Source organism: Equus przewalskii, chromosome 5 (genome assembly GCF_037783145.1).
Source record: "Equus przewalskii isolate Varuska chromosome 5, EquPr2, whole genome shotgun sequence".
Lineage (NCBI taxonomy): Eukaryota > Metazoa > Chordata > Mammalia > Perissodactyla > Equidae > Equus > Equus przewalskii.
Window position 1 is genome coordinate 73,310,411 of NC_091835.1, and position 26,899 is coordinate 73,337,309.

The window sequence follows — 26,899 nt, forward strand, 5'->3', positions numbered from 1 at the left end:
AACCCCAGGCCGCTGAAGCAGAATGTGCACACTTAACTGCTGCGCCACTGGGCCAGCCCAAACTTCATTTACTCTTATGTCCAGTTCCTTCCCTAGGTTTGGGAAATTCTCAGGTATTATTTCTTGGAACAAGCTTTCTGCTCCACCCTCCTTTTCTCCCTCTGGAATATCTATAATCCTTATGTTGCATTTCCTAATTGAGTTAGATATTTCTCAGAGAGTTTCTGAATTTCTTTTTAGTCTTAGTTCTCTTTCCTCCCCCTTCTGAAACATTTCTATATTTCTATCCTCCAGACTACTAATTCTCTCCTGCATAATATCAGCTCTGTTATTTAGGAAGTCCAGATTTTTCTTGATCTCACCCACTGTGTTTTTCATCTTCAACATTTGTCAGTGGTTTTTCTTTTTAGCTTTAATCTCTTTTGTGAAGAATTCCCTCTGTTCATTAATTTTCTTCCTGATTTCATTGAAATGTCTTTCTGTATTTTCTTGTATCTCATTGAGTCTTTTTATGATTGCTACTTTGCATTCTCTGTCCTTTAGATTGTAAATTCCTGTGCTTTCAAGATTGATTTCTGGGTGTTTGTCACTTGCTTTCTCGTCTGGTGTGTTAATATATTTCTTCATACTGTTTGATGGTGTGGATTTGCGCCTCTGCACAGTGATAGTATGTGGTCACAGCTTCCACCTGCCACCACTGGGTGGGAGTCAAGTTGTGCATTCTGAGCCTGCCATGATCCATAGCTCACTCACTCACAGCTGTAGCTTTTCTATTGCATGCATGGGTGCTCTGGCCTACCAGCTGAGCTGGAGATTATAGGTGGAGAATGGGCACTTTCTTTCACATGTGCAATCCCTGGGGCATACTCACTTTGCCCTCACCCTCTGCTCTCTTGGGGTGCTGGCTTGATAAAGGCACCCCTGCAATAACTTAGCCACCTCTGTGTGGGGATTTCCCACAGGCTGTGAGGGAGCTTGGAGAGCAAAGATGTTCCCATGGACTGCTACCCCTCACCCTTGTGCTCTCAGAGCTGTGTGCAGCCCCACATCCCGGATGACTGACATAGAGGGAGAGGAGATCCCCTTACCTCCTTCCACTTCCTCTCATGGGTTCAGCACCTCCACCTTCAGACTTACGGCTGTGTGGGTCTCTCAGATGTATTTTGTGTTGTGTGCATGTCATCCATTTGTATATGAATGTCCTTTTCATTTTATCTTTGTGGGGAGAATCTAAGGAAAGAGCTCACTTTACCATGATGCTGACCACCCTAGTCAACAAATTTTTTGCAAATGTTTTTGCATACATGAAGAGGTAACTCCCATAAGAAATGGAAAAATACAATCATATGGGGAAGAAAAGTGGAAAAGGCCACTTTCCACTCTTTGCTCAGAAGAGCGGATCTTCAGAAATGTTCTAAGAATTAGTGTGGAAGAGAGAACCACCAAGACCAGAGTTACAGTGAGTGTGAATACAGCTAAGAAAAATGCCAAAAGCTCTAGCAACTGTGTCTGTGCAGGCAATCAGCAGCATGAAAGAGTCACCAGTGAAATGGTTGATAATGTTGGAATCACATAAATCCAGTTGGAAGCCCATAATCACTGGTGAAAAGATAATGAGGAAACCAGCCAGCCAAGAGCTGATTACAAGCTGAATTCAGACTTTGTTACTCATGATGGTTGTATAAGGGAGAGATTTTCAGAGAACCTCATACTGATCATAAGGCATTACAGCCAGGAAAAAATTTCTGTGGAACCCAGAAGGATTAAAAAAATACTTGTGTCATGCAAGCATTACAGGAAATGGTTACATCTCTTGTAGCAATGCTGATCAGAAACCTAGGGATATAGACTGTTGTGAATTAAATTTCTAAGAAAGAGAAATTCCTGAGGAAGAAATACATGGGAGTCTTCAAATAAACATTAGATAGTGTTTTAACATGACAATGGTCCTGTTTCCAATTACACTCAAAAAGTAGGTGAACAACATAAAGAAGAATATCACAGCTTGTAACTGCGTAATCTGTAAGTCATAAAAGGAGGAATTCTCTGATGTCTTGTTTGGCATGACTAAACTCAGAATTCTGTACACCTCCAGGGAAAAATAAGAGTAGAAGTCAACTCCTGATACGATTGCAAACAAATTTGTAGTGCTCTTATTCTGTAAAAGAACAATAAAACAGGCATTAACAAGAAGTGACAAAATGGTTACCTACAAGAATTGCAAATTTGTCTCAGAATGTCTTTAGTAAGGAAATGTTACCCTGTGTTTTATTACTTTAAAAAACAGATTTTAATCCTGGCTTTGATAATTTCCTAATATATATTTTTGGTTACTTACTTAAAAGACTGTAAGTTGTTTTTTACAGTCATAAAAAGAGGCAATAATGATAAATGCTTAGCTTATTTCATTGTGGAAGTAATTCATTTGGGAGGATTAAACAAGGTATTGAAATATATAGTATTTTTGAAAATTTAATTCCCATAAAATTCTACATGCTAATGTCGCCATGGGAAAAGGTATTTTTGAGTCAGAATGAAATATTTTTCTAAAAAACTCTTTGTTTCTATTCACAGTAAAAAGTTAAACAGAAAATACTATATTTTCAGGCAATTCATTCCCTTTTGCATTTAGGCAAAATTGACCTTATTAGCTCCTCTTTGACTAAAGTTGCCACAAACATAATGCCAGCCCTTATAAATAAACAAGATCATAGTGTAAAACTACTAATTCAATCATTTAACTATAGTCAATCATATAAACAATGAAAAAAGTAAGATTATTCCCTGTAAGATGAAATATATTATTTCAGAAAATTTTTACTTGACAGTCTTTATCAAGCTTTGCTTTCAAAAACAATAATCTAACTTTCATGTTTATTAAACTGTAGTTTTTAAGGGTGTGATAGGAAAGGAAATATAGCCAAAGGAAGATAATAACACAGCAATAACAATCATGTAACAAAATAAAATGTCTTATTAGTATCTATTATTATTCTTATCATTATCATCATTATTATTAATGTTAAAGCAAAGATCTAAACAGCCTTCACCCTGTGCTCAAAAATGTTTTCTGTAGGTCCTATTAAGAGTCTCTTTTTTTTTTGGCGAGGAAGATTGGTCCTGAGCTGACAACTGTGCCAATCTTCCTCTATTTTGCCTGTGGGATCTTGCCAGAGCATGGCTTGATGAAGTGTGTAAGTCCATACCTGGGATCTGAATCTGTGAATGCTGGGCCACCAAAGCAGAGTACATGAACTTAATGACTACACCAGTGGGCCAGCCAAAGATACTCATTTTCCAGATGATGAAATTGAGGTCTAGAGGTTATGTAACTTGCACAAGGTCACATAAGCAGTATATATAGATAGATAGGCATCCATGTCTGTCTTCTATTGCACCATTCCTGGTTCTTAACACAGATTCTAATTCAATTTTAATTAATGAATTAAAGAACAAATTAATGATTGAATGTATATGCAACTCATATTAGAATTGGCCTCAACATCCAGAGATTTCCTTAGCTCTATGGGTTAGCTCTGTACTCATAGATCAATTATTCTGAACTAGTCAATCCTGACGGACAAAGATTCCAATAATCGTGTGTGTCAACATAACGGGAATTTTAGGTAATGAGAATCTTAGAATCTCAGTGACATAAATGCTTAATATTGTTAAATATATTTACTCGTGTAGTTCAGCATGGAGTGCTGCTACCATTAGTAGAAAGAGGGGAACCAGTTTGATGATAATTGAGTGAACTATGAGGGTAATCTGATTTAATAACAGAATCAAAGTGTGAGATGTTAGGTATGTGCAGATGACAATGGCATGGGATAATGCATCCTGTGGCTAGTATGATTATACTTAGTTAAACAAGGGAGGTCTTACTAAAAAAAAGCTACTTGACTCCTTCCTGAGACAAGTGTGATACATTCATTAGCTCAGTAGTGAAAAATTTAGCAAGTTATAGGTGGAGAAAATAATGCAAGAATTAACAAAATGCCCTTACGAGGCATTTCAAAGAGAGTAATTGTTAGAGTTCAATGATTCAGAAAGATAAATTAACAATGTGAATAGAAAGGAAACATACTTACTTTTATGATAGTCCTTGATGGATCCGATTCAGAGTTTAAACCTAGATGTTTTTCTGATTATCTGTAATAAGGGAAACATAATGTTTCAGATAAAAAAAGTGTTTTTCTTAACACATTTTATAAAACTACTTAACTTTTGTATATTAATTATTTACAACTTTGGGGCCGGCCTGGTGGTGCAGTGGTTAAGTTCACACATTCCGCTTTGGCGGCCTGGGTTTCGCACCCGGGATCTGAACACTTTTTAATTGGGTTCCCTTGGGAGCCATTAGGTATTGGAGGAATGTAGAATTCTACCTGTAATATTATGCTTTACATGAAGCAAAGAGGAAGACTGATGAAAAAATTATTTCTTCCTTGATTATTTTTCAGACTATTCTTCCAATTATTATTTTAAAAGAAGAGACATTCACCTTGACTCTCATAAATTTCAATGAGAAAACATGCATGATGAGGTTGGAATTTAATTCAGACCTAGAAGATATCCCAACCTAGGTGATTCTACAGTACAAACGTGGATGAAATATTTTATTGAGTACAGCTGAAGTGAGGCTCTCTTTGGCAAAGGCCACGCATTTTTAGTTGAGTACTTTAGCAAAGTATTAGAGATTTCTTAAAATAAATACTTGCGTACTTGGGTTTAGAAAGAATAGATTAAATGTGTGACCCAAGATTGGGTATTTTGTAGTTTAATTTTTACTAAGTCACTAGCGCAATGTAGTCTTCAATTAATGGTGTCATAGAAATGCCGGACCATGTGGCTTATGCTCTATTGTGATAATCAAAGCTAAAACAATTCCTGTTACTTTGCATAAATAGCAAGCATTTGTAGGGCTTGAAGTAATGACTGGTAATCAGTGGTCTCCAATTATCAGGCAGTGGTAAAGACAATATAAAGCCTGATAGCATGAGTCTGTCTATAGAAGTTATCTCATTCTTATACCAATATCAGCCAGGAAATCCCTGACCTTTGGACAGTAGACACACACGGTGTTATCCAACTGAATTTGATTTTTTTTGCTTTCTTTCTCTCGCTTGGTTTTCTTTCTTTTTTCTTTTATTGAGTCACATTAAAGAAAAGGAACTGAATCTCTGAAAAAAGTTCACCTGGAAAGAGTACTTGTGCTCGTTGTTTTAGACTCATAGTTCATGAATGATTCATAAAAGAAAAAGAAGAAAACAGAGAAAAAGCTCTTTGACGCTAGTCTTGGTAATGATTTTTTGAAAGTGATACCAAAAACACGAGAATAAAAACAAAAATCAACAAGTGGGACTACATCAAACTAAAAAGCTTCTGCACAGCAGAAGAAACAACAAACAAAATGAAAAGTCAACCTACAGAGTGGGAGAAAATATTTTCAAACTGTATGTCTGATAAGGAGTTAATATCCAAAATATATAAAGATAGCAAAAAAATAATCTAAGTAAAAAATGGGCATAGGAATTGAATAGATGTTTTTCCAGACAATGCCTTCAAATGGCCATCATGCTCAGCAACACTAATCACCAGGGAAATCCAAGTCAAAACCACAATGATATATCATCTCATACCTGTTAGAATTGCTACTACCAGAAATATTAGAAATACAAATTATTGACAAGGATATACAGAAAAGGGAACCCTTGTGTACTGTTGATTGGAACACACATTGCCATAGCTACTATGGAAAACAGTGTGAAGGTTCTTCAGATAATTAAAAATAGAACTATCATATGATCCAGCAATTTCACTTCTAGATATTTATCTGGAGGAAACGAAAATACTAACTTGAAAAGATATCTGCACCCCCATGTTCATTGCAGCATTGTTTACAATGGCCAAGAAATAGTAACAATTTAAGTGTCCATTGAAAAATGAATGGATAAAGAAAACGTGGTATGTATATATATATATATATATACAATGAAATATTATCCAGCCATAAAAACAGAAGGAAACCCTGCCTTTTATGACAACATGGATGGACTCTGAGGGCATTATGCTAAGTGAAACAAATCAGACAAAGAAAGGCAAATAAATATGATCTCAACTGTATGTGGAATCTAAAAAAAAAAAGATGAAACAATAAAACCCCCATACCCATAGATACAGAGAACAGATTGGTGTGAATGAAGGTGGAGATAATGGGTGAAGAGAGTCAAAAGCCACAAAGTTTCAGTTATAAGATAAATAAGTCCTGAGGAGCTAATGTACAGCATGGTGAATATAGTCAATAATACTGTATTATACGTTTGAAAGGTGCTAAGACAGTAAATCTTCAAAAGTTCTCATCAGAAGAAAAAAATGTATGTTGTACATTGTGTCAATGTCAGTTATATATCAATAAAAAGTTATAAATTTAAAAATTAAAAAAAATGCTTATTTTCAGACCAGGCTGAAAATCAAGAAACCAAGATCAAATCAATTTACTTCGTATCTAGTCAGATTCATAGCTATTAACCAGAGACAATCAATTTTATTAATGAGATGTTGGAGTTGAACAACTCATTAGATGTAGGAACTTGGTTTCAACTTATTTTTTTCAGTTCTCACATACCTCCAAAAGTCTTTTTCTTGAATATGAGGATAGAGTTTTGGGACCTACTGTGAAAGAGATAAAGGAAGGATAAAGGCAGTATTACGGCCTTGGTAATAAAGGAAAACTAAGACATAAATTGTTTCTCATTTCTAAGATAATCTCTAGAGAGTCATGGAGTAGTCAAAGAACATGGCAGTCAGAAGGTAAAACCCTGTTACTTCCAAGAAGATGCAAAAAAATAGCTGAGCCCAACAGCTATCGTAGGAAACAGTTCTGCCCCACACAACGGGGACAAGGAATCTGGAAAGCAGACAGACGTGAATCATATTTCTAAGAATGAGAAATTCCAAAGGAAGAAATACATTGGATTCTGCAGATAGGCATCTGAAAGGGTGAGAGTGATAATGATCAGGTTCCTAGTCACACTTAGCATGTAGGTAACAAGTAGAAACATAAAAAGTACCGCCTGCTACTGTGGTCATATGTCATTCCAAGAATAAACTCTGTTACTTCCATTCAATTTCTCATTACTTTTTTCTTTATTATTATTGTCTGGCCACATGCCCAATTGGGTAAGCCTTGCGGGACAGATTGCAGAGAGACCAAAAAAAGACCAAGAGATGATGAACGAGACATATAGGTTTATTGGGACTTATTCAAGGGGAATGTCTAGTGGCAGCTAGCTGGACAGAAGTATGCACCGCTATCACAGGTGGGAAGGGAGTTGTTTGTATAGGCAAGGGCCACCAAAGCTATGTGTTTGCTAAGAGGGCATCTCCACGGTATGGCCAGCATTCCCGGCAACAGCAGATCACGTGAAGGGCTCTGTGTTCCTTTAAGATATGATGTTCTCTGAGTGAGATAAGGTAAGATCTGAGCTGCCCAGGCCATGGATCATCACAAACCCCAGCAGCTGGGCATCCTGCCCAGAAGAGGGCAAGGAGGATACCTGGTTGCAATGGGCTTGTGGGCTCTTGACAGCAAGAAAGGCCCAGGCCCTACATTGTATTCTTTATTTTAGCTGCAAAATATGTGAAGAAATAACAAAGCTAAGACATAAGTAAATAATCTTACACCACACACACACTTTAAAAAAAATCATCTTTGCCTTTTTCCTTCAGAGAAAAACAATTTTGTAGTAATAATTGTAACTCTATCACCTTATATGTGAATTCACTATTCCTATATTTCTTTCATTGTATTCTCATATATTTCAATATAAATCTCTTTTGAAGACTCAATCTATTCCCTGAAAATGAGAAGTAAAGATTAAAACTTCTGAGATTAAAAGCTCTTTTAATAAATTCTGAGAGCTCACTCATCAGCATATTTTTATTTGATTTTCTATTTTACTTTCCTTTCTTTTTTTATTTTGAATAATCATTTATTTTTCCTCTGCTGTTCATATTTTTACAATCAATGAAATTAACTCAGGTGTTCCTCTGGTGGAGTAATCTGTCTCTGATAATGGTGTGCAGATATGTTTAATGTCTGGGAGGGATTTCCACTCTAATCCTAATGTTTTTGATGCAAGTTATTAGATTTTTAGTTAATAATCTACTGCCATGGGCTCATTAGATTGTAAATTTACTCTTCTTGGATATATGATTTTATTTGCCTACTACCTGTCATGAATCTACTCTCCATTATGTAAAGTAGTACTTTTACTTAAGTCCTAACTGCATTTACGAAAATTGCAAATGTTCCCGGTATTCTTATTTCCAGACCGATGTGGCATTTCTCCACAATATTGAGTGTCCTTTTCTTGAGGGGTGGTGAATGAGAATTGTTCAACACTCAAGATATGTTTTGGATGACACAGTGATTTTTTTTCCTTCGGTTTTTGCTTCCTATATCACCCTTGATGTTATTCAAGTTTTGTTTACTTGTTCGTTCAGGTTTAGTTATCTACCATAAAAGCCTAGATGTGCTGTAACTTAATATCATTTTTTTAAATACTCCAATGTCCAGACAGCTTTTAATGTTGTACCTAATTAAGATTATTTGTATAAAGCGTAAATATTTACTATTAAACAGAAAGTTATATTTCTCAAAAAACAATAAAAGTATGCATTTATTTTTATGGTAAACCTGATTTGATAAATCAAAATGTCAGTTCTAGTTGCTCTTTTAATTTGTTTAAATTTAAAGCTTCAGAATTTTTCAAAAGCCTCTGCACACTGTTCTGCCTCTTTCTCTTTCTATTTGTAACCAAATATCCAATACATGGGCAGTAAAGAAAAATCCCAAGAGCGTCTCTACAATGCTCACAAGGGGACATATCTACCCATTTCTGTGCATCCAACCAAATTTCTCTAAGGATCTGAGGTCCTTGGATACCCCATCTGTTTCCACTCAACGAAGTATTATCCTGAGTGTATTGATACTTCTGACTATAACTGTGTGTTTGCGTGTTTTATTATTACTTGTAATTTATGTTAGGAAAATTTATAATATGTCTGTGTATTTTTTCTGATAACTGGTTGTTAAACACTTCCCAGCACACTGTCTCTCTGCCCATATGCACTGAAGGGTCTGGACTTTCCTGAGCACCACATTGCTGGAGTCAGATCAGCATCAATAGAGGCAAAGCAAGTATTTAGACTTACATAGAATCTCCAAAGAAACAACTGGAAAAAGGAAAAGACTTGTAAATCAAAGAGAAAAAGAAAAACGTAATTCTGGGATAGCTGGAAAATTCATCTACGATGTCTAAGAAGAAAGTCCAGTATACTTCCCAATTCTACCTGAAGTTACTATCAAATTTAGCAAAATATTTTTTACAACCAGATGTACTAAACGTTTTTCCTGAGATCCAAAATGTAAATATCATATGGATGTTTTAGACATTCATACTTTCAGATAGAATTTGTTAATTTTCATCTGTTTTTGATTATGTGTAACTCTGCTTCTACAAATACTTGTTAGAAGAACTCATTTTTCAGTGGTGGGAAAAGAGAACCCAAACCCTGAGAATTCAAATGAATATTAAAGAAAAATGTTCTTATGGTAAATTAAATGATCTCATGTGTTCATGCGTCCCTTGTGGAGGAAGATAGGAAAGAAGCAAACGGATGAATACTAAGCAAAGTTTAATTCTTCCATGTGGAGAGCTGTAATTTAGAACTTCTCATAGGAAAGGTTTATGTCAAAGTCTGGACAGTGGAAACATGCTTAAATCACACTCTCCAATGTCTACAGAAATTCTGAAAGACATATATTTTTAAAAAGAATGAAACCATACAAACATTGTAAAACATTTTTGCGTATCATCAATGTACCAGAAATTTTAAGAAATACCTGGGAGATAGACAGCTTATGGTTTTAAATGCCAAAAAAAAAAAAAAAAAAAAAATCAAAGAGAGGAGATTGGATCTTAGGAAACCTAAAGCAACCCAGATTTTTTCTAAGGGAGCTGAGCTTTCTCAGATGACCTCTAGACTCACCATCAGCAAATTCAAAGGAAGTAGTGGCTATGGAGCAATCATCAGTGTAGCTCATTAAAGATGCTCCATGGTGAATGAACTGATGTCTTACAGAAATACCAATACCATACTCCTAGCACCTTGGGAATTTGGTGCAAAATATTATTAAACAATATGTTGTAATATTAAAAGATGGAATTCACAATGAAGATATGACACCTCTGCCTCAAATAGCATAGATCAACATTTATAATGTAAAAACCAAAGGAGATACAAGGACAAACAGAAGCACAGTAGAGGTAGGAGACTTCATCTCCCAGAAGACTTTCTTTTAATACTCTGTGCTTATGCACCGGGAGAAATAATTTTTTAGGATGGCTTGATGGTAATTTTTATTTACTTTTGATTAGTGTCCAAGGGAAAGTTCTTCAATGATTGTGAAAACTTAATCCTGGCATTCCTGTTAAAGGTTATTCTCACTTATGTGATGTCAAATCACTCATGCTCAGAAATTTTTTAGGAATGTAAATTTAAAAAAAATAGTTGAACTAAGTGAGGTCAAAATGAAATAAATCTATAATTAAACCTGAAGGAAAAGGAAGTTGAACGCAGTAGTGGGTGGAGAAATATAACAATATTAATATTGTGTTAGACATACGATTTCATTGAAAGTTCAGGCCATGAATTTCTTTATGATTACAATTTGTTTGAGAAGCATTTTTTTACCAAGTTCTTAAAGGACTGCTTTACCGGCTGGTTCCTTAGGGAGTAAATGAAAAGATTTAGCATTGGGCAACAGAGGTGTTGAGCATGGCTATCCCCTTGGTCAAAGCCATTCCTTCTTTTGCTGAAGTTTTGACATACATGAAAATGCAACTTCCATAAGAAATGGAGACAACAATTACATGTGAGGAACAAGTGGAAAAGGCCTTTTTCGTTTGCTAGGCAGAGGGGATTCTCAGAACCGTTTTAAGGATGACTACATAGGAAAGAATCACTAATGTTAAGGTTACCATGAGTGTTAATATTGCCATGAAAAATCCCATGAGCTCTAGGAACGCTGTGTCTGTGCAGGAGATCAGTAGCATAGGAGAGGTGTCACAGCTGAAGTGGTCGATGATGTTAGAGTCACAAAATTCCAGTTGAAGTTCCCTGATCACAGGTGGAAAGACAGTGAGAAATCCAGCCAGCCAAGAACTAATTACAAGCTGGTTGCAAACTCTGCTATTCATTATTGTCGTGTAGTGCAATGGCTTACAGATGGCCATGTACCGATCATAGGACATAGCAGTCAAAAGGAAAAATTCTGTTGAACCAAGGAATATGAAGAAAAACACCTGGGCCATGCAAGAGTTATAGGAAATGGTCATATCGCCTGTTACAATGCTGACCAGGAATCAGGAATACTAACAGTTGTGAATGAGATTTCAAGGAAAGAGAAATTCCTAAGGAAAAAATACATGGGAGTCTTGAGATGTGAATCTATCAGAGTAAGGGTGATAATTGTCAGGTTTCCGGTTATACTTAGTATATATGTGAAAAATAGAAATAGAAAAATCAAAACATTTAGCTCCAGGTCATATGTCAATCCCAGAAGAATGAACTCTTTCACAAATGTTTGATTTTTCATTTCTTACTGCTGACTTCTTTGAGGTCTGCAAATGCAAACAAGAAATGATGACTTAGTGAGTACAGGATTACATTTTTTAATGACTTCTGCTGATTTAAGAAAAATATAATGAAATAGGCCAATAAGTTAGCCACCAAGTTACTGAATTCTAAAAATATATGTGAGCCAGGACAAAGAAACTTATATCTAGTATCCACCATGTAGATCACTAGCCGTTTACTATTGAGGGAGTCACTTGTTAGAACTAATAAACGCATCTCTATAGGAAAAATATATTTATCAAATGCATTTTATTTTCTTTTAAAAATGTGATCATATGTGTATGAAAATTAGGTAGAACATTATAAAATGTAAAATATTATTTTATTTTTATTAGAATATTTTACCACTGACGACATGTTCTCATGATTTTCTGGAAATGAAACATTTTGCAGTTTGCTTTTTTTAGGGAGTTATTTTCCACAATCTTTCCAAGATGTTTAATGTCACTTCTGTCTATGTGGAGGATCAATAACTTAACAAAAGAATCAGGGCCATCAAAACTAATATTTATATACTCCTAAACAAACTCAGAATTTACAGTTTTTCCTTTCTGAATTAAATAGTAATCTATTACTATTTGGAAGAGATTCTAACAGGCAAAGTTAAGTGATCTAAGTTATAAATTGATTAGAAAATGGAAAAAGTAGATGAGATGAGAAATGAAAAATATACTGACAGTGATACAATCCCATGTGGTAGCCACTTGCCTGCTGAATCCCAGAAGCTCTGCTGCCTGACTTTAACTGAGAGCCCGTGCCTGATGCTTCACTTTTGGAGCATTTCATGGACTTCACAACTTGTTTCTGCCTTTGATTTTCTTAGCAATAACATACTTATATCATGTGCAGGTTGAATTTGGAAGGATGATTCTGGTTGCAAAGAGTGAGATGGAACATATTGAATAATAGGTCGTGTAGAAAATTCATTCCTTAAATCGAGAAGGGCCTGATGGAAAGGTGACACAGGCCCAGGTGCTGGTGGAAGGTGCTACATTCAGACTGCAAGCAGAGTATTCAAGAGGTCCCGCAACTTGTGATCCATGAGAGTCAGTGATATGGTGGCAAAAGCTCTGTGGGCAGTCCCCAGTGATCAACTCATGTTAAGTCTGAAATTCTGAGACTCAAGTAGTGTTGCAAAATTGTTCGCTGGTAACCATGTCTCTGATACTAACTTGCTATTTAGGAGAAATGCTAGAGGCATGGAAATGGGGTAGGGCAGTAGCAAAATGGACTCTTGTCCTGGGTTTTTAACTGGTGACACAGCAGAACCAGAGACTACGCTTTCCTAGAATGTGGGTAAGACTCTCAAAAACTAAACAGATACAAGAAAGGGGAAAAGAAAAGAAAGGTGAGATCAGGGCACTAATTACAGTGAAACAGGCAAATAGAAGTGATAAACTTGCATATTTTGCTGGTTAATGAAGTGAAGCTCTTATTTTGTAAGGAAAGGACTTAAAACATGAGTGTGAATCAAGAAATAGTAGCTATGGAAAAGAGGTGAGCTCCATGCCTGTGAGTAAAAGTTTGTAGAAACAAAATCCTGAAATGCAAGGAACTATCCCAACTTGCAAAACCAAGGCCAGACATTGAGCATCTCTGGTTTTCCAAAATTTCCATAAAAATACCAAGGTCTTAAGCTTAGATGCCAGGAGAACCTAGTAATAGAATCTTACTTGGCTCTCAGTAACTTTTGGGAAAGAAAGATGGGTTATCTTTTTTTTTTTTTTTAACTGTCTTGAACTTCCAGTGGGTAGTCTTGTTTTCTAACTATTGTTTCCAAAACAAACTGGTTTTATCTGTTTTCTTCTCAAAATAGTCACAGGGGATTGTTGCAAGGAAGCAGAATTAGCATGTCTCTGGAGAGATATGGTATGAGGAATGCACCCTAAATTTAGTTAAATAATTTTAATTAGATATCCTTGGGAAATGATTTAAAAAAAATACTGAATGTCAGAAAGGTGTACGATGCAAAGAACAATAGAGAGGAAATAGTCTTTGAATTCTTTTGGGTTTTGTATTGTCAGTGTTATTTATTTTTACCTGAAATAAATGTCTCCCAAGGCAATACAATCCAATTACGTGTAAACTTGTGAAGAAGCAGAAGGTAGCAAGAGGAAAGGGTCAAAAGGATACAAAATTTGCCATTCCAATGTTTTATTTGTTAATAAAAAATATATTGAAAAAGTACTTTAGTTAAGATAAAGTTAGTAGATAGACACATCATCAAGCTACAGTAAAAACTGAGAGGTTGATATATAAACCTAAAACTCATGAAACTGGGTATCTGAAAAACCTTCTTAGGTACTGTTTCTTTCACGTTAGAAAACGAAGCAAGAAAAGTGTGTGTACTGTTTTATTTGTCTAATTATTCCTTTTAGACAGTTTGGGGTCTGGTACATTGTTTTCAGATACTCAGATATTTGATTATCATTTTTTGTCTTCTTGTTTCAGTATGCTTTCTATCAATGCCAAATTTGACTTTTTTTGTCCTTAGAATTACATATTTGCACTATTTTCCTGGACTTGGTGTCAGAAGTGAATCCGTGGGAGTGGGGGAGAAGTACTGGTGGCTTAGGGTGATTGTTTTATTTCAAGAGAACTTTAAATGAAGGTCAATATTTTTTTAACCAAGAATGATACATTTCCCTCTTTTTCTAATATTTTGTAAATATTATGCTATGTTTAGCATGATTTAGTGTGTCAGTCATTTCAAAAACAATTTTTCACCACCCAGTTTCCTGGAAAATATCTCTTTTCCAAGATATGGCAGGTAGATTGCTAGGCAGTCTTCATCATTCCCAGTTCCTGCTGTTTGTGCTGTTGTGCAGTCTCTTCTCCGTGAGTGTAGGCAGAGCCTGTCACTTGCTTGTAACCAACACAATAGGGCAAAGATGATGTGATGTCACTCGTGATTTTTGTCATGTTACAGAAAACTCTTGCTGGCAAACTTGCTCTAGAGTCTCTGTCTCCGTTGCTGTCTTTGAATAAATAAGCTCCTATGGAATCCACAGCCATAAAAAAATGTGATTCTTCCAACAATCTGAGTAATCTTGGAAGTGGATCCATCCCCAGTCAAGCCTCCAGATGATGATCCAACCCTCATGATATCTTGATTGTAGCTTTGCAGACCATCACCCAGCTGAGCAGTGCCCAGGTTTCTCACTTACAGCAATTGTGAGATGATACATGTACGCTGTTTTAAGGTGCTAAATGTGTGGTAATTTGTTATGCAGCCTACGAAACTACTACACAAGGTCCCCTTTCTGCCTTGTAAGTGGTGCCTTTTTAAGAAAGCCAGTTCAGATCTTGCAAGCTTTCCAATCCTTTTCCTTTGGACTCCCTAGTATTTTGCAAACTGACGCACTAGATTCATTATTTTTCCATTTAATGAGAGATGTTCTTTCTGTAGTGAACTGTCATTGATCTTATCAGTTTGTGTTTATTTTTTGTTTTAAATTTTCTGCCACATCTAAGACTAACTAACTTTCCTACACTCCACAACATTCCCACGTTCCTCCTTGTTTGGGTTTGGACTTAGAGATGGCTATTCTAGTCTTCTACTTAGGCTGAGGGCTTGAGCTACTGGTAATCATATTTACTCTTTCTTCTAATCCATTGTTTTTATAAAGTGTGTGGGAAGAGTTTTATTTGGGGGACAAGATTTTCCTAAAAGAAGCTAAGGCTTGGAAGAGTACTTTTCCTCTTCATGGCTTCAACTAAGAAGATAGAAAAAAAGTTGATTAGCAAATTCATGCCACTTACCATAGGCTCCTTCATTAATTCTTACATCAATAAAACACTTCTAAAATATCAAAAACGCATATAAAATATCAAGAAGAGCATCTTTAAAAAAACAACGTACTAATATAAGCCAATATCTCTCAGACAATCAAAAGCAAGTCAATCTCTTCACCAAGGGAAAGGGGAAATTGTCATCAGTTTTATTTTTCTTTAGGTGACATTCATTCCTATTGTAGTTCAGTGAAAATCTCTCTTTAATATCTTGCAAAATTATGTCTAAATTATAAGGGCCACCGCCAACATATTTTTCTGTATAAAATAGTTGTGAAAATGTAGAGAGGTAACAGAGCAAGGGAAACAAATGGGTAGCTACTACTGAATTGTTTTTCTGCAATTGTTCATGAGGCTATCATTGGAATACTATTGAATGTTGTCTATGGTGTGCTTCATTAACAAATATCAACATTTCAATGGTTAAAACAAAATTTTTTCTCCTTCGCAACACATGTCAAATGCATGTTGACTAAAGACTCTCCTCCCCATCTTGTTCCTTCTGGCACCCAAGTTAATATCATTTAAAATATCGTCAGTAACAGTCAGGAGGAAGCTAAGGTAGAGAATAATGTAGAGGCTATTATATACCTGCATTTGTAAGTGACACAGCATTTCTATTTATGTTTGATGGCCCCACCTAGCAAAGTGAAAATATTTATAATCTTGAATATAAGGAAATAAAATCATAGCAAATGTTAGAAAAGAAAGGAAAGTATGCTAACTTTTATTGATTTTTTTTTAGCTTCAAATCCACCATTTATTACCTCACTCTGTGATGTTGGGGATCAGACACTGAAAACTTTGCAATCAGGCTTCCTGATAGGTACTGACAATGAGAGGCACTACAGAAAAATTAGAAAGTGGGAGAAAACAAAGGGGTTTATTTTTTCCAATTTTTTAGTTTTGGTATTTGTCTGATAGCCCTAGCAGTGGAAGTTGACTTCATAAAGGCAGTTGGCTCCAGGCTTCAGCTTATCTTAGAATAAGCCATTTTCAGAACTAGCCACATCATGACTCTCATGTGTGTAAGCAGGAGTAGGCATTGCCTCATCTTCAGAGATATGGGGTCCTTTTTCTGAGTTCCCAGGGACCAAAGCATCCACACGGCCTCACATCCTTATAAGTAACAGCACCAACTCCATGCAGCACCTACTTTGAGCACCTGTGTTCTAGAAATACACCTCTTTCCCCAGAATTGGCAATCCAAGGAGTCAAGATGGAAGGGTCAATGCTTCTGGTGATCTATCCTCAGATGTCATACACTTCCTTTTTTTTAACCTCATCCCTGAGGGTATAGTTATTATCTCCGGGTTACCTCAGTGTGCCTTTTTTGTCTTTCACCATTTTCAACCTAAATAGCAGTTCCTTGTGTGAAATTCCCTCTAGTGATGTTTCTCTTTTCCTTTCTGGACACTAATTGATACAGAGAAGAAACAAATATTGTTGAATCACAAAAATTATTACTATATAGGGTCTTTATACATCATCCCTCCATTACTAGTCTATCTTCCCTTTGCCAATGGCCCAGACTTCAGAAAGGTACGTTTCATTACTGACTGGAGAAATAAATAAAACTCATCACCAAGGGTTTTGAACTCATGATTTGCCTGTATTCAGTTTCAGTAAATTTCAATGAGGAGACCACGAAGCGTGGTTTTCACTCAGCTTCACTTAGCTTCTTGAGTCTGTGGCTTGATCTCTTAGCACTTTAGAAAATTCTTTGGAGTTACTGCTTTGGATATTGCTTCCTCCCTACATTCTCTCTCTTCTTCTTTTGAGATTCCAATTTTATATATATATATATATACGTATATATTATATATATATATATGTTAGAACTGTTGACTTTGCCTCACATGTATTGTATCCTCCATGCTCTCATTTTCTTTCTTTATTTTGGGTATTTATTATTTACCTGTCTTTTAATTTACAATTCTAGCCTTTGACTGCTATTAAAGTGGCTTAATATGTTCTTAAGTTTGGATATAGCATTGTTTACTTCTATGAAGTTCATTGATTCCTTTGTATGGGTTTCCAATATCTATTGCAGTCTCCATATTTTAATCATTTTATTCTTTTTTTCTATTCCCTTGAACGTACCATTAATAATAAATCTACAATCATTATATCCTAACTCCAATGTTTGTATCATTTTTTCCTATTGTCTCTTATTGGTCCCATAAGCCTATATCTTTACTGGCTTAAATATTGCATTGGATGCCAGACATTGTTTTTAAAAATCCTTGTATGCTTCTGGTAAGTTATTGTTTTTTTCTGATTTGGAGATAAAGGTGAGGCTAATCAAGTTCATCCCAAAAGGAAATTATGTTGAATTCAAGCTGGATTTATTTAGCTAGACTCAACCTATCTCTGGGTTACTCCTGTATATAATGTGTGGCTCTTCAAAGAGTCTCATTAATACCCTGGGGTGGGGGTGGGGGTGGGATGCGTGTCTTCTGAGCTCCCGGGGTCCGTGTACATTTCAGAAATGTACAGTTTAGCTCTTTAGACTCCTTCTCTATTCATCTTTAAAATCTGGCAAATATCTTGAGGGAGACTGCTGGGTCTGTTTTACTCTTTAGCCTCAGATACCACACAACTTTAGAAGTTATCATAGGTGTTTAGTGGTAAAATTAGCCATTTGTTTGATGTCCTCAATTTTCCCACTTTTCACTCCAAGTATACTGGACTGCCAATAGTTTTCTTAATTTATCTCACTCACAAAAGCAATCTTCTCCAGTGCCAAGCCCAAATTCTCATCTTTAACCATTGGTCAGATATAGCAAGTGATCCCAGTGAAAAGCACATGAAGATACTGGCATCTCCTCTGAAAGTTTCTCTTTCTGAAATTTTAGTTTCTTGAGTCCACGTTGCTTCTTCAATAATCTGTTATATTTAAAAGTAAGATTTCCTCTTGCCTCACATCAGGCTTTCTTCTGAACTGCCTGCTCTTTCTATACAACTTCAGAGTACCATCGTCAACAGAGGTAACAATCTTCCATATGTTTTTTCAACAATTCCACAATTATGCATGGCCTAGTAGGTCTATTCTCTAAAATTTCTTTTGTACAATATCACTCATAAGAGATTTGCTTCTCTTATCAAACTCTCACAAGTATTCCATCTTCCTCTGCTCTTTTTTTTTTTTTTTTTGAGGAAGATTAGCCCTGAGCTAATTACTGCCAGTCCTCCTCTTTTTACTGAGGAAGCCTGGCCCTGAGCTAACATCCGTGCCCATCTTCCTCTGCTTTATATGTTGGACGCCTACCACAGCATGGCTTGCCAAGCAGTGCCATGTCTGCACTCAGGAACGGAACCCGTGAACCCCGGGCCACTGAGAAGTGGAACGTGCGAACTTAACCTCTGTGCCACTGGGCCAGCCCCCCCTCTGCTATTTTCAATGCTCATGTAAAAAGGATATATTAGTACATAAAAAGTGAAAAAATTTTCCTCGCTGGTTTAGCATTTAAATTTTTGACATTTTCTAAAATATAATTAATCCTCCCCAAAGAAAATCTCTTACTCTATATATGTACCATAATCAATTACTGATATCATTCTCTGCAGAAAATCACTCTAGCCTCTTCTGTTATGAATTCAAGTTGTTTTTCATCAAGTTTTACACATTTTTCGCTAGTTTTCTTAGTAAAATGTAAACATGAAAGATTTACTTTTCCTATTTTTCTGTTATTTTACATAATATTTCATGAGAGAATAAATCATTTCCTTGGATTAGAGGACACATGGACAAAAATATAGATGTACTTTTTTCTAAAGGGATTTTATTTAATTACATTTTTATTATTAATTACTTCCTAAAAAGTCAGTTAAGCCATTTTTTCCTGGTCACCACATTAATATATAATAAATATGCTAATATTTACTGGTATAAAAAAGGTTGTTTTAGTAAGGCTGAAAGGCTAATAGGTTGTGTGCAGAAAATAACAAACACGTATTTTTGGCCTAAGGAAAAAACATATGTAATTAACGAATATTCAGTGAATTAGAGGTTATAGACAATGTTGTCATTAAAGAGATGTCAATATTACTATCTTGATTCTACATTTGGAATGGAAAGTGAGAGAGCTCTAGTTTTCTTCTTTCTTTGGGTCAGTCTCAGCTCAGACACTTTGAAAAGTGTAAAGTTCTTTATATGTCCTTTTAATCCTCACTAGAGTCTATTTTAACATCAACATTTAAGACTCCATATAGATATCATAACTAACTCTTGATTAACTTTGTTATTTTGTTTTTAGTTAATGATGAAAATAGTCAATTAATACCTTCTCCACAAGAATCCCCAGGGTCCTATACAAGTTCTGAGTAAATACTCTCTTCATTATTAAAGAACAAAGATAAATCTATAGCTATATGGAGGCAAAACCATTTGTATTCAAGAAAGATTGAGAGTCTCTAGTGAGTGACCGGCATTCTCTTTACACACACACACAAACTCTACTCTTTTGATTCTAGATAAGTAACTTAGATATTCAGATTTTAAGTTAGGCTGAACCCAGATGTTATTCATTTTTATTTGTCAGGAAATCAGAAAAATGTGTTTGCAAACACCACTTGTATGATGAATGGAGGGACATAGAGAGAGAGGAAGAAAGAGAGAGGTTCACACACATTTAAGTTTATTATTAAACGTTCCTAGATTTTAACGTAAACAAGGTCTCCTTGAAGAGTGAGGAAGCAAAGAAAACTATGGGATAGATAGAAATACACATCTCTTTGGGGAAATAATTCATATTATATTTTTGGTTAATGATACAAAAAAATTTCACAAAGCATCAGTAAACAAAACTCCTGCAGGATTTATGGAAAGTAAGTATTTTCAGTATTTTGTTGTTTTGTGTACAAAGCAATTACAATATAATCCATTCTATTTGGAATGTGTGACCACAGCTTAAACCAATTAAATCTAGAATTTGAGGAACAAAGAAAATATTTATGTAACTCGTGAGTCAAGATTCAATGTATGTATTTTAAAGAGTGTTTGAATTTATCTATTAGAAGAACAACAATTCTCAAAAGTTTTTATTGAAAATTTGGGTGATACGTATTTAGTAAATGATTGGGTACTTTAATATGACTGAATGTAAAATATTCCTCACATTGATAAAACTATTAATGAAGATGAAGCTCACTGAACAATTAATAAATTAACTTCAAATTCCATGTAAAATTTCACCTTAATTTCTACATAGCAATTTTGAGATTCATGTTATACTAAAATTCATAAAAACTTCTTTCCACTGAAAAAAGTTCTAATTGACAGTACCAAGGAACCTGAAGACTAAGCAGAAATATATCGTCAGAAAGTAACCATTTAAGAAAAGATTAATTACGAAAGTTTGGTCCTGACTACCTGTTTAAAATGCAAAAGAATACAGAAAAGATATATCTTGCCAAAACAAAGTGAGCAGAAGATTATTTTAACAATAAGGAGATTAACCAAGCCAACCTAAAGAATGTTTTCTTGTGGATTCAGTAAGATGTCAGAAAGATTCAGTAAAGTTCCTTCTCAGTATCTTAGATAAAAGTTTAAACCAGAGAAACTTGCAGATTCTTAAAACAGGAGATAATATAGCCATTCTTTTGCAAAGTAAAGATCTGAGAGAATTAGGAAAATGGGTATCCAGAAAAGGAGATGAAATAAGTAGGATTAAGCCTGTGGTTCTGACTGCTAGATAAAATGTGTTACTTGGTTGTTCACATCACTTTTAAATCTATGTTTAGTGAAGAATTTTTAAACATGGGATTATCTATTTTTTTTCCTAGATCTAATGGTATTAGAAGGAATTTCACCATGATAAACGATACAATGGTGACAACATTCATTCTCCTAGGACTGACAGATGACCCAAACTGGCAAATTATAATTTTCTTTTTTCTACTTCTGACATATTTATTGAGTGTCACTGGAAATCTGACCATTATCCTCCTCACTCTGCTGCATTCCCACCTCAACACACCCATGTATTTCTTCCTTCAGAATTTTTCCTTCTTAGAATTATCCTTGACATCTGTCTGCATCCCTAGATTCCTGGTCAGCATAGTGACTATGGATAAAACAATTTCCTATGATGCTTGTGTGACACAGTTGTTTTTTACCATCTTTTTGGGTGTTTCAGAGTTTTTCCTGTTGGCTGCCATGTCCTATGACCGCTATGTGGCCATCTGCAAACCCCTTCATTATGCAACCATTATAAGCAACAGAGTCTGCACCCAACTGGTTGTTACCTCTTGGTTGGCTGGGTTATTAACAGTCTCTCCTGGACTTATCATGGGCCTGAGGTTGGAATTCTGTGATGCCAATGCTATTGACCACTTTTTCTGTGACTATTCTCCTGTCCTCAAACTCTCCTGCACAGACACCCAAGTCATAGAACTGTTAAGTTTTATTTTAGCCACTGTCACACTCCTGATTACATTGGCACTGGTATTGCTCTCCTATGCAAATATCATGAGAACAATTCTGAAGATCCCTTGTGCCCAGCAGAAGAAGGCTTTCTCTACCTGTTCCTCCCACATGATTGTTGTCTCTATCTCTTATGGCAGCTGTATTTTTATGTATATTAAACCTTCTGCAGAGGAAAGGGTAGCTTTAAACAAGGGGGTAGCAGTACTCACTACCTCAGTTGCACCTGTATTAAATCCTTTTATTTATACTCTAAGAAATAAACAAGTGAAACAAGCCCTGAAGGATACAGTAAAAAAAATGCATCTTTACTACTTTAGAATATTAGCTTTGGCTTTGATATAGAATACCATTACAGCTTATTGAAAATTACAGCCAATCTCAGACACTCTTTTAACGTATTCTTTTAGTTTTATGTTATGGTAGTTGAAGTCACTGACAAATAAGGTTTTAAAATATTGCTAAATCTTTATCCTTTAATCATATAATCCGTATATATAATGTTCTCTTAAGCATTGCTAGACTCACTTCACTCTTTAATTTACTACTCTGATTTGTTCATCTTCAAAATATTCCACTATGAATTCACTTTAGAAAGCTAACACCTCTATGTTTCTAACATAGCAAAATGTCTGTGTGCCCACAGCAAAGATCACTTGTGAACTCTATAATTATTAATTTGATTTTATTACCCTTTAGGAAATGTTTTACTAAATATGTGATGTTACAGAAACATAATAATGAACCTAAATAGAAGTATTCATGTTCAAATTAAAGATAATACCTAAAAGATTTCCATATCACTATTTACAGGGCAAAGATTTTTATATTTTAATTGAGGTTACTGATTGTTCATTTTAATTACCTTTTCAGCTCAATCTAATGATATTTATCTTTAATTTTTGTGTTTAATAACTATGAGACACATTGTTCATCATAGTTTAACATAAGTGATTATATTTTGCTTTTATAATCCGTTCTCTTAGGTATTTATCTGTCTTTTCTCTTCCTTTCCATTGCTAATTTTCCCTCCAGCAATAATGCTAAAGTACCACATTTTAGAATCTCCATTATTTTTTTACACATCTATTAAATTATTTTTTGTCATTTTAAAGCATGTTCTGAATTTTGATAGAGCTTTGTTATGTTTGTTCTATTAATCACAACGTTCAACTGATGCAACATTAGATTTTTGGTTTTTTATACATTTGACTTGTGATTCCACTTTAGTTTACATCTTTGTAGAACTTTCTTATATTATCAATCTTTCTTTTAAACCTTCTCTTATACTCTTGTTTCCTTTTAATTTTTGTTACTATTACTATAATTAGATTGTTCTTTTTGTGTGGCTTTCTATTTATCCTTTAATTATTTTTTTTTAAAGATTTTATTTTATTTTTTTCCTTTTTCTCCCCAAAGCCCCCCGGTACATAGTTGTATATTCTTAGTTGTGGGTCCTCCTAGTTGTGGCATGTGGGATGCCGCCTCAGTGTTGCTCGATGAGCTGTGCCATGTCCGCACTCGGGATTTGAACTGACGAAACACTGGGCTGCCTGCAGCAGAGCACGCAAACTTAGCCACTCAGCCACGGGGCCGGTCCCTATTTATCCTTTAATTTAATCTTATGTTCTTTTAAGGTATTGAACTTACTAAGCAGTCTTTCAAATATTCTTCTGGATTTGTGATTTTTCAGAAATATGTTTTACCTTTTCTTTTTCTTGTTTTCCTTTTCAATTTCTTTTCTCCTTTTCTCCTCTCTTCTCTTCCCTCTCTTTCTTTCTATTTCCGCTCTTATTTCCTTTCTTATTTTTTGATTGTGTTGGATGACAGTTATTTTCCATATATTTTCTTTCTCTTCTTATTTTTTCATAGATCTACTAATTTTTTGCTCTATTTTTTTTCTTCTTCTCCTCTCTTGTCACAGTCAAATATTTAAAGGTACAGCCTTGTAAGACAGTGTGTTGTATACAACTCCCATTACTAATTTTTTGTGTATGACTCATTTTACTATTTCCTCTGCCTATTTATTTGATCCTTTGGGTTAAAGGAATCAATCAAGAAAAAAGTCTTATCAACATGGTTTATGCCCAACACTTTTCCCAATAAAGCTTGTATTTGTGTGTGAATACTTTTGAAAATCCACTGAGTGACCACCACTGCTCACCACACAGTACGCACTTCTTTCACGCTTTAAGAGTGTGGCCATATCTATCTACTAGAGATACATGATTATGTACTAAAACATCACTTTGACTATTTCACACTTCAGAACTTACAGGGGTTGGGCCGGCCTGGTGGCGCTGCGGTTAAGTTTGCACATTCTGCTTCCTGGCGGCCCGGGTTTGCCAGTTTTGATCCCGGGTGCGGACATGACACCGCTTGGCACGCCATACTGTGGTAGGCATCCCACATATAAAGTAGAGGAAGATGGGCATGATGTTAACTCAGGACCAGGCTTTCTCAGCAAAAAGAGGAGGACTGGCAGTAGTTAGCTCAGGGCTAATCATCTTCAAAAAAAAAAAATAAAAAAAAAAAAGGAAACAGAATATAGGGGTCAGAGGAAAATTTTAACCAGGTTCTTTTTTAAATCTAGAAAGCTCTAGCTTCTTCTACTTAACTATATCAATCCACAATTCTTCATCTTTCCACCTTCCAAAAGTTACCGAAAGATTTTACCCAATATTGGCCCCATTAATGCTCTCTTCTTCAATTAATGTATGCTTTTCACAATTTACAATATTTTACTATGGATTTTCAGAAGGAGAGGAAATAGTGAACAATGTATATTTGTGATGTTTAAGTAAAAGTTTCTAATTTTCTATTTCTGTGATCAATTCCCCTTCTATTTACACTGGGGATCTAATAAAGCAAGCTGTGTATTTAAAGGTACGAGACGCAATTTCTGGATATTTTCTCATTACCAGGGCCACTCTAAACGCCTAAGTTGACACTTGTCCTGCGTGAGTTGGAATGTAGAGGGTCTGTTTGAGTAGAGAAATTATAGAAGTGGAAATAAAACATTACTTGTTTTACAAAGAAGTCTGAGGATATTAGTTATTACTCACTTAAATGAATTTAAAGATAAACAGAAACAATATTACAGTAGTTACTTCTGTTTTCAAAAGTTAAATCTACAGTGTTTAGATACACATATATTATATTTGTCAATGAAGGATGAAAGTAATATTTCTGAAGCCCTAAAAGGAATTTTCCTACTTTATTTGTGTTTTACTACAGAAGTTATTTAAAAAAAAAAACACTAAAATTGTAAAATCCCTCACCTCCCACAGTTTCTTATGCAATTCAAAAATAATTAATTTCTTACTGGCACTCAGAGAAAACGCCAATCCTTCACACTTAATTAGACATAAATAAACATAATAAAACTCAGACTATATTTGGTAGACACATCATAGGGAATGTTATATGAAATGACGAATCCTAATTTAATCTTAATAAAAATGAAACAAATCAAGTCAAAGTCTATATTCACCCTCGACAGCTTCCACTAACATGATATTTATTCAGGGAAAATGAGTTAACTTTGTGTTAGCATAAAATTAAATGATGTATTTAATCATTAAATATGTTTCACACTAGAAATTAGTGTTTGTTTTAGGATCTGAAAATACACTTTGAAGTTATATGCAGAAATCACTGCTTACTTTATGAAAGAAAAAGTATAACATAATAGATTATGTTCTGGTGTTATCTTATAGCCAACCACTTGATCGTGTGATTAAAATGCCCCTTCCCAATTTTTAATATTATAATTATTTTAAGTAAGATAAAAAGACATAGTATAAGACACACTCTTTTGATCATACAGCTTTATTAATTTTGTCAAATTTGTGTACCTGAGTAATCATGAGGGGGGATGGTTTGACAGAAATTGCAGGATTATTGATGTCTATCATATTAGAAAACAATGATTTAAGATATATGGTACAATATAATAAACAATCTACGAATTTATTTCTCTACAAATTACTGAGAAGATTATCTGAAGACTATTATCTCTAATCATTTCTGTGATTTTTCTGGGGAAAAGCTTGATTCAACGATAAAATCACATATATTTCATTTGAATAACTTTAAATGAACATGGGGAATTTATTTTCAGGGAAATCAAAGAAAAAAATCCTAAGAGAGAGAAAACACTATGGAATTCACACTATATTTAGACAGAAACATTTTTAACTAGGTGGCCTCTGGAGACATTACTTAAGACAACTAAGAGTGATTAAAAGATAATCAAGGGACTCTACTTTAGCTCATAGCAGTAAAAAGGTTGAAAAAAATTTCCCACTCTCACAGCAATATAAAAAATTGATAAACTACAAATTAATGACTTTTCTAAACTCATGAAAGAACTGAAGATTTTAATCAAACAATTAATCCTAACTCTAAAGACAGATATGCACCCTAAGGCAGAAAGAGAGTCCAAATATTTGCTTTTCTGTGCCAGAAATAAAGCAAACATCACGTAAGCCTGCAAATATTTGAGTATGCAGCTAGAAACTTTTAACGAATTAAACGCTAAGTGTGGCTGGCAGGAGAATGTAGAGCCAGTAGAAGTTGCCAACAGAGGGAGATTTGAACTCTCTTCCACATGTTTCCCCTAGGACGCCCACGAGGGAGAATCTTGAGCAAGCACTCCCCATGGTGCTGTGGGTTGGGGAGTGGAGCAGCCACCGCTGCTGAAACTCCCCTCCGACTTATTGCCCTAAATCGTCTATGAGACAAAAACCAAATCTTCAAGGGAGGGGAAAAAAAATGTAATCTAAGGGCCCCTGCTATGAGAGAGGAACGTCAATTACCTGTGAAATTCAGACAAGACTTATCTCCCACATATCCATTAAGGAAAAAACACCTCAAACTTCTGGGAGTAGAGCCACAAAATTGTATCCTGATGGCCTGATGGCAATCCATGGAGTTGTCAAAGAGGAACAGGGGAAAAATATCTGTGTC

The 26,899-nt window shown here is 35.1% G+C and overlaps 1 protein-coding gene and 2 pseudogenes across 1 annotated transcript; 1 reads left to right on the forward strand and 2 right to left on the reverse strand.

Moving 5' to 3' along the window:
* LOC103551514 (olfactory receptor 6C76-like) overlaps positions 1-26,899 on the reverse strand; it is a 38,337-nt pseudogene that overhangs the window by 5,514 nt on the left and 5,924 nt on the right.
* Positions 10,735-11,678, reverse strand: LOC103551486 (olfactory receptor 6C76-like; annotated as a pseudogene).
* On the forward strand, positions 21,317-22,273 carry LOC103551515 (olfactory receptor 6C74-like). The gene has a single exon (XM_008521039.2). The coding sequence runs from the start codon at positions 21,317-21,319 to the stop codon at positions 22,271-22,273; it is 957 nt and encodes a 318-aa protein (XP_008519261.1).

What these genes read in the sequence shown, in the direction of transcription:
- LOC103551515 (XM_008521039.2), top strand. Translation starts at nt 21,317, where the DNA reads ATGATAAACGATACAATGGTGACAACATTCATTCTCCTAGGACTGACA.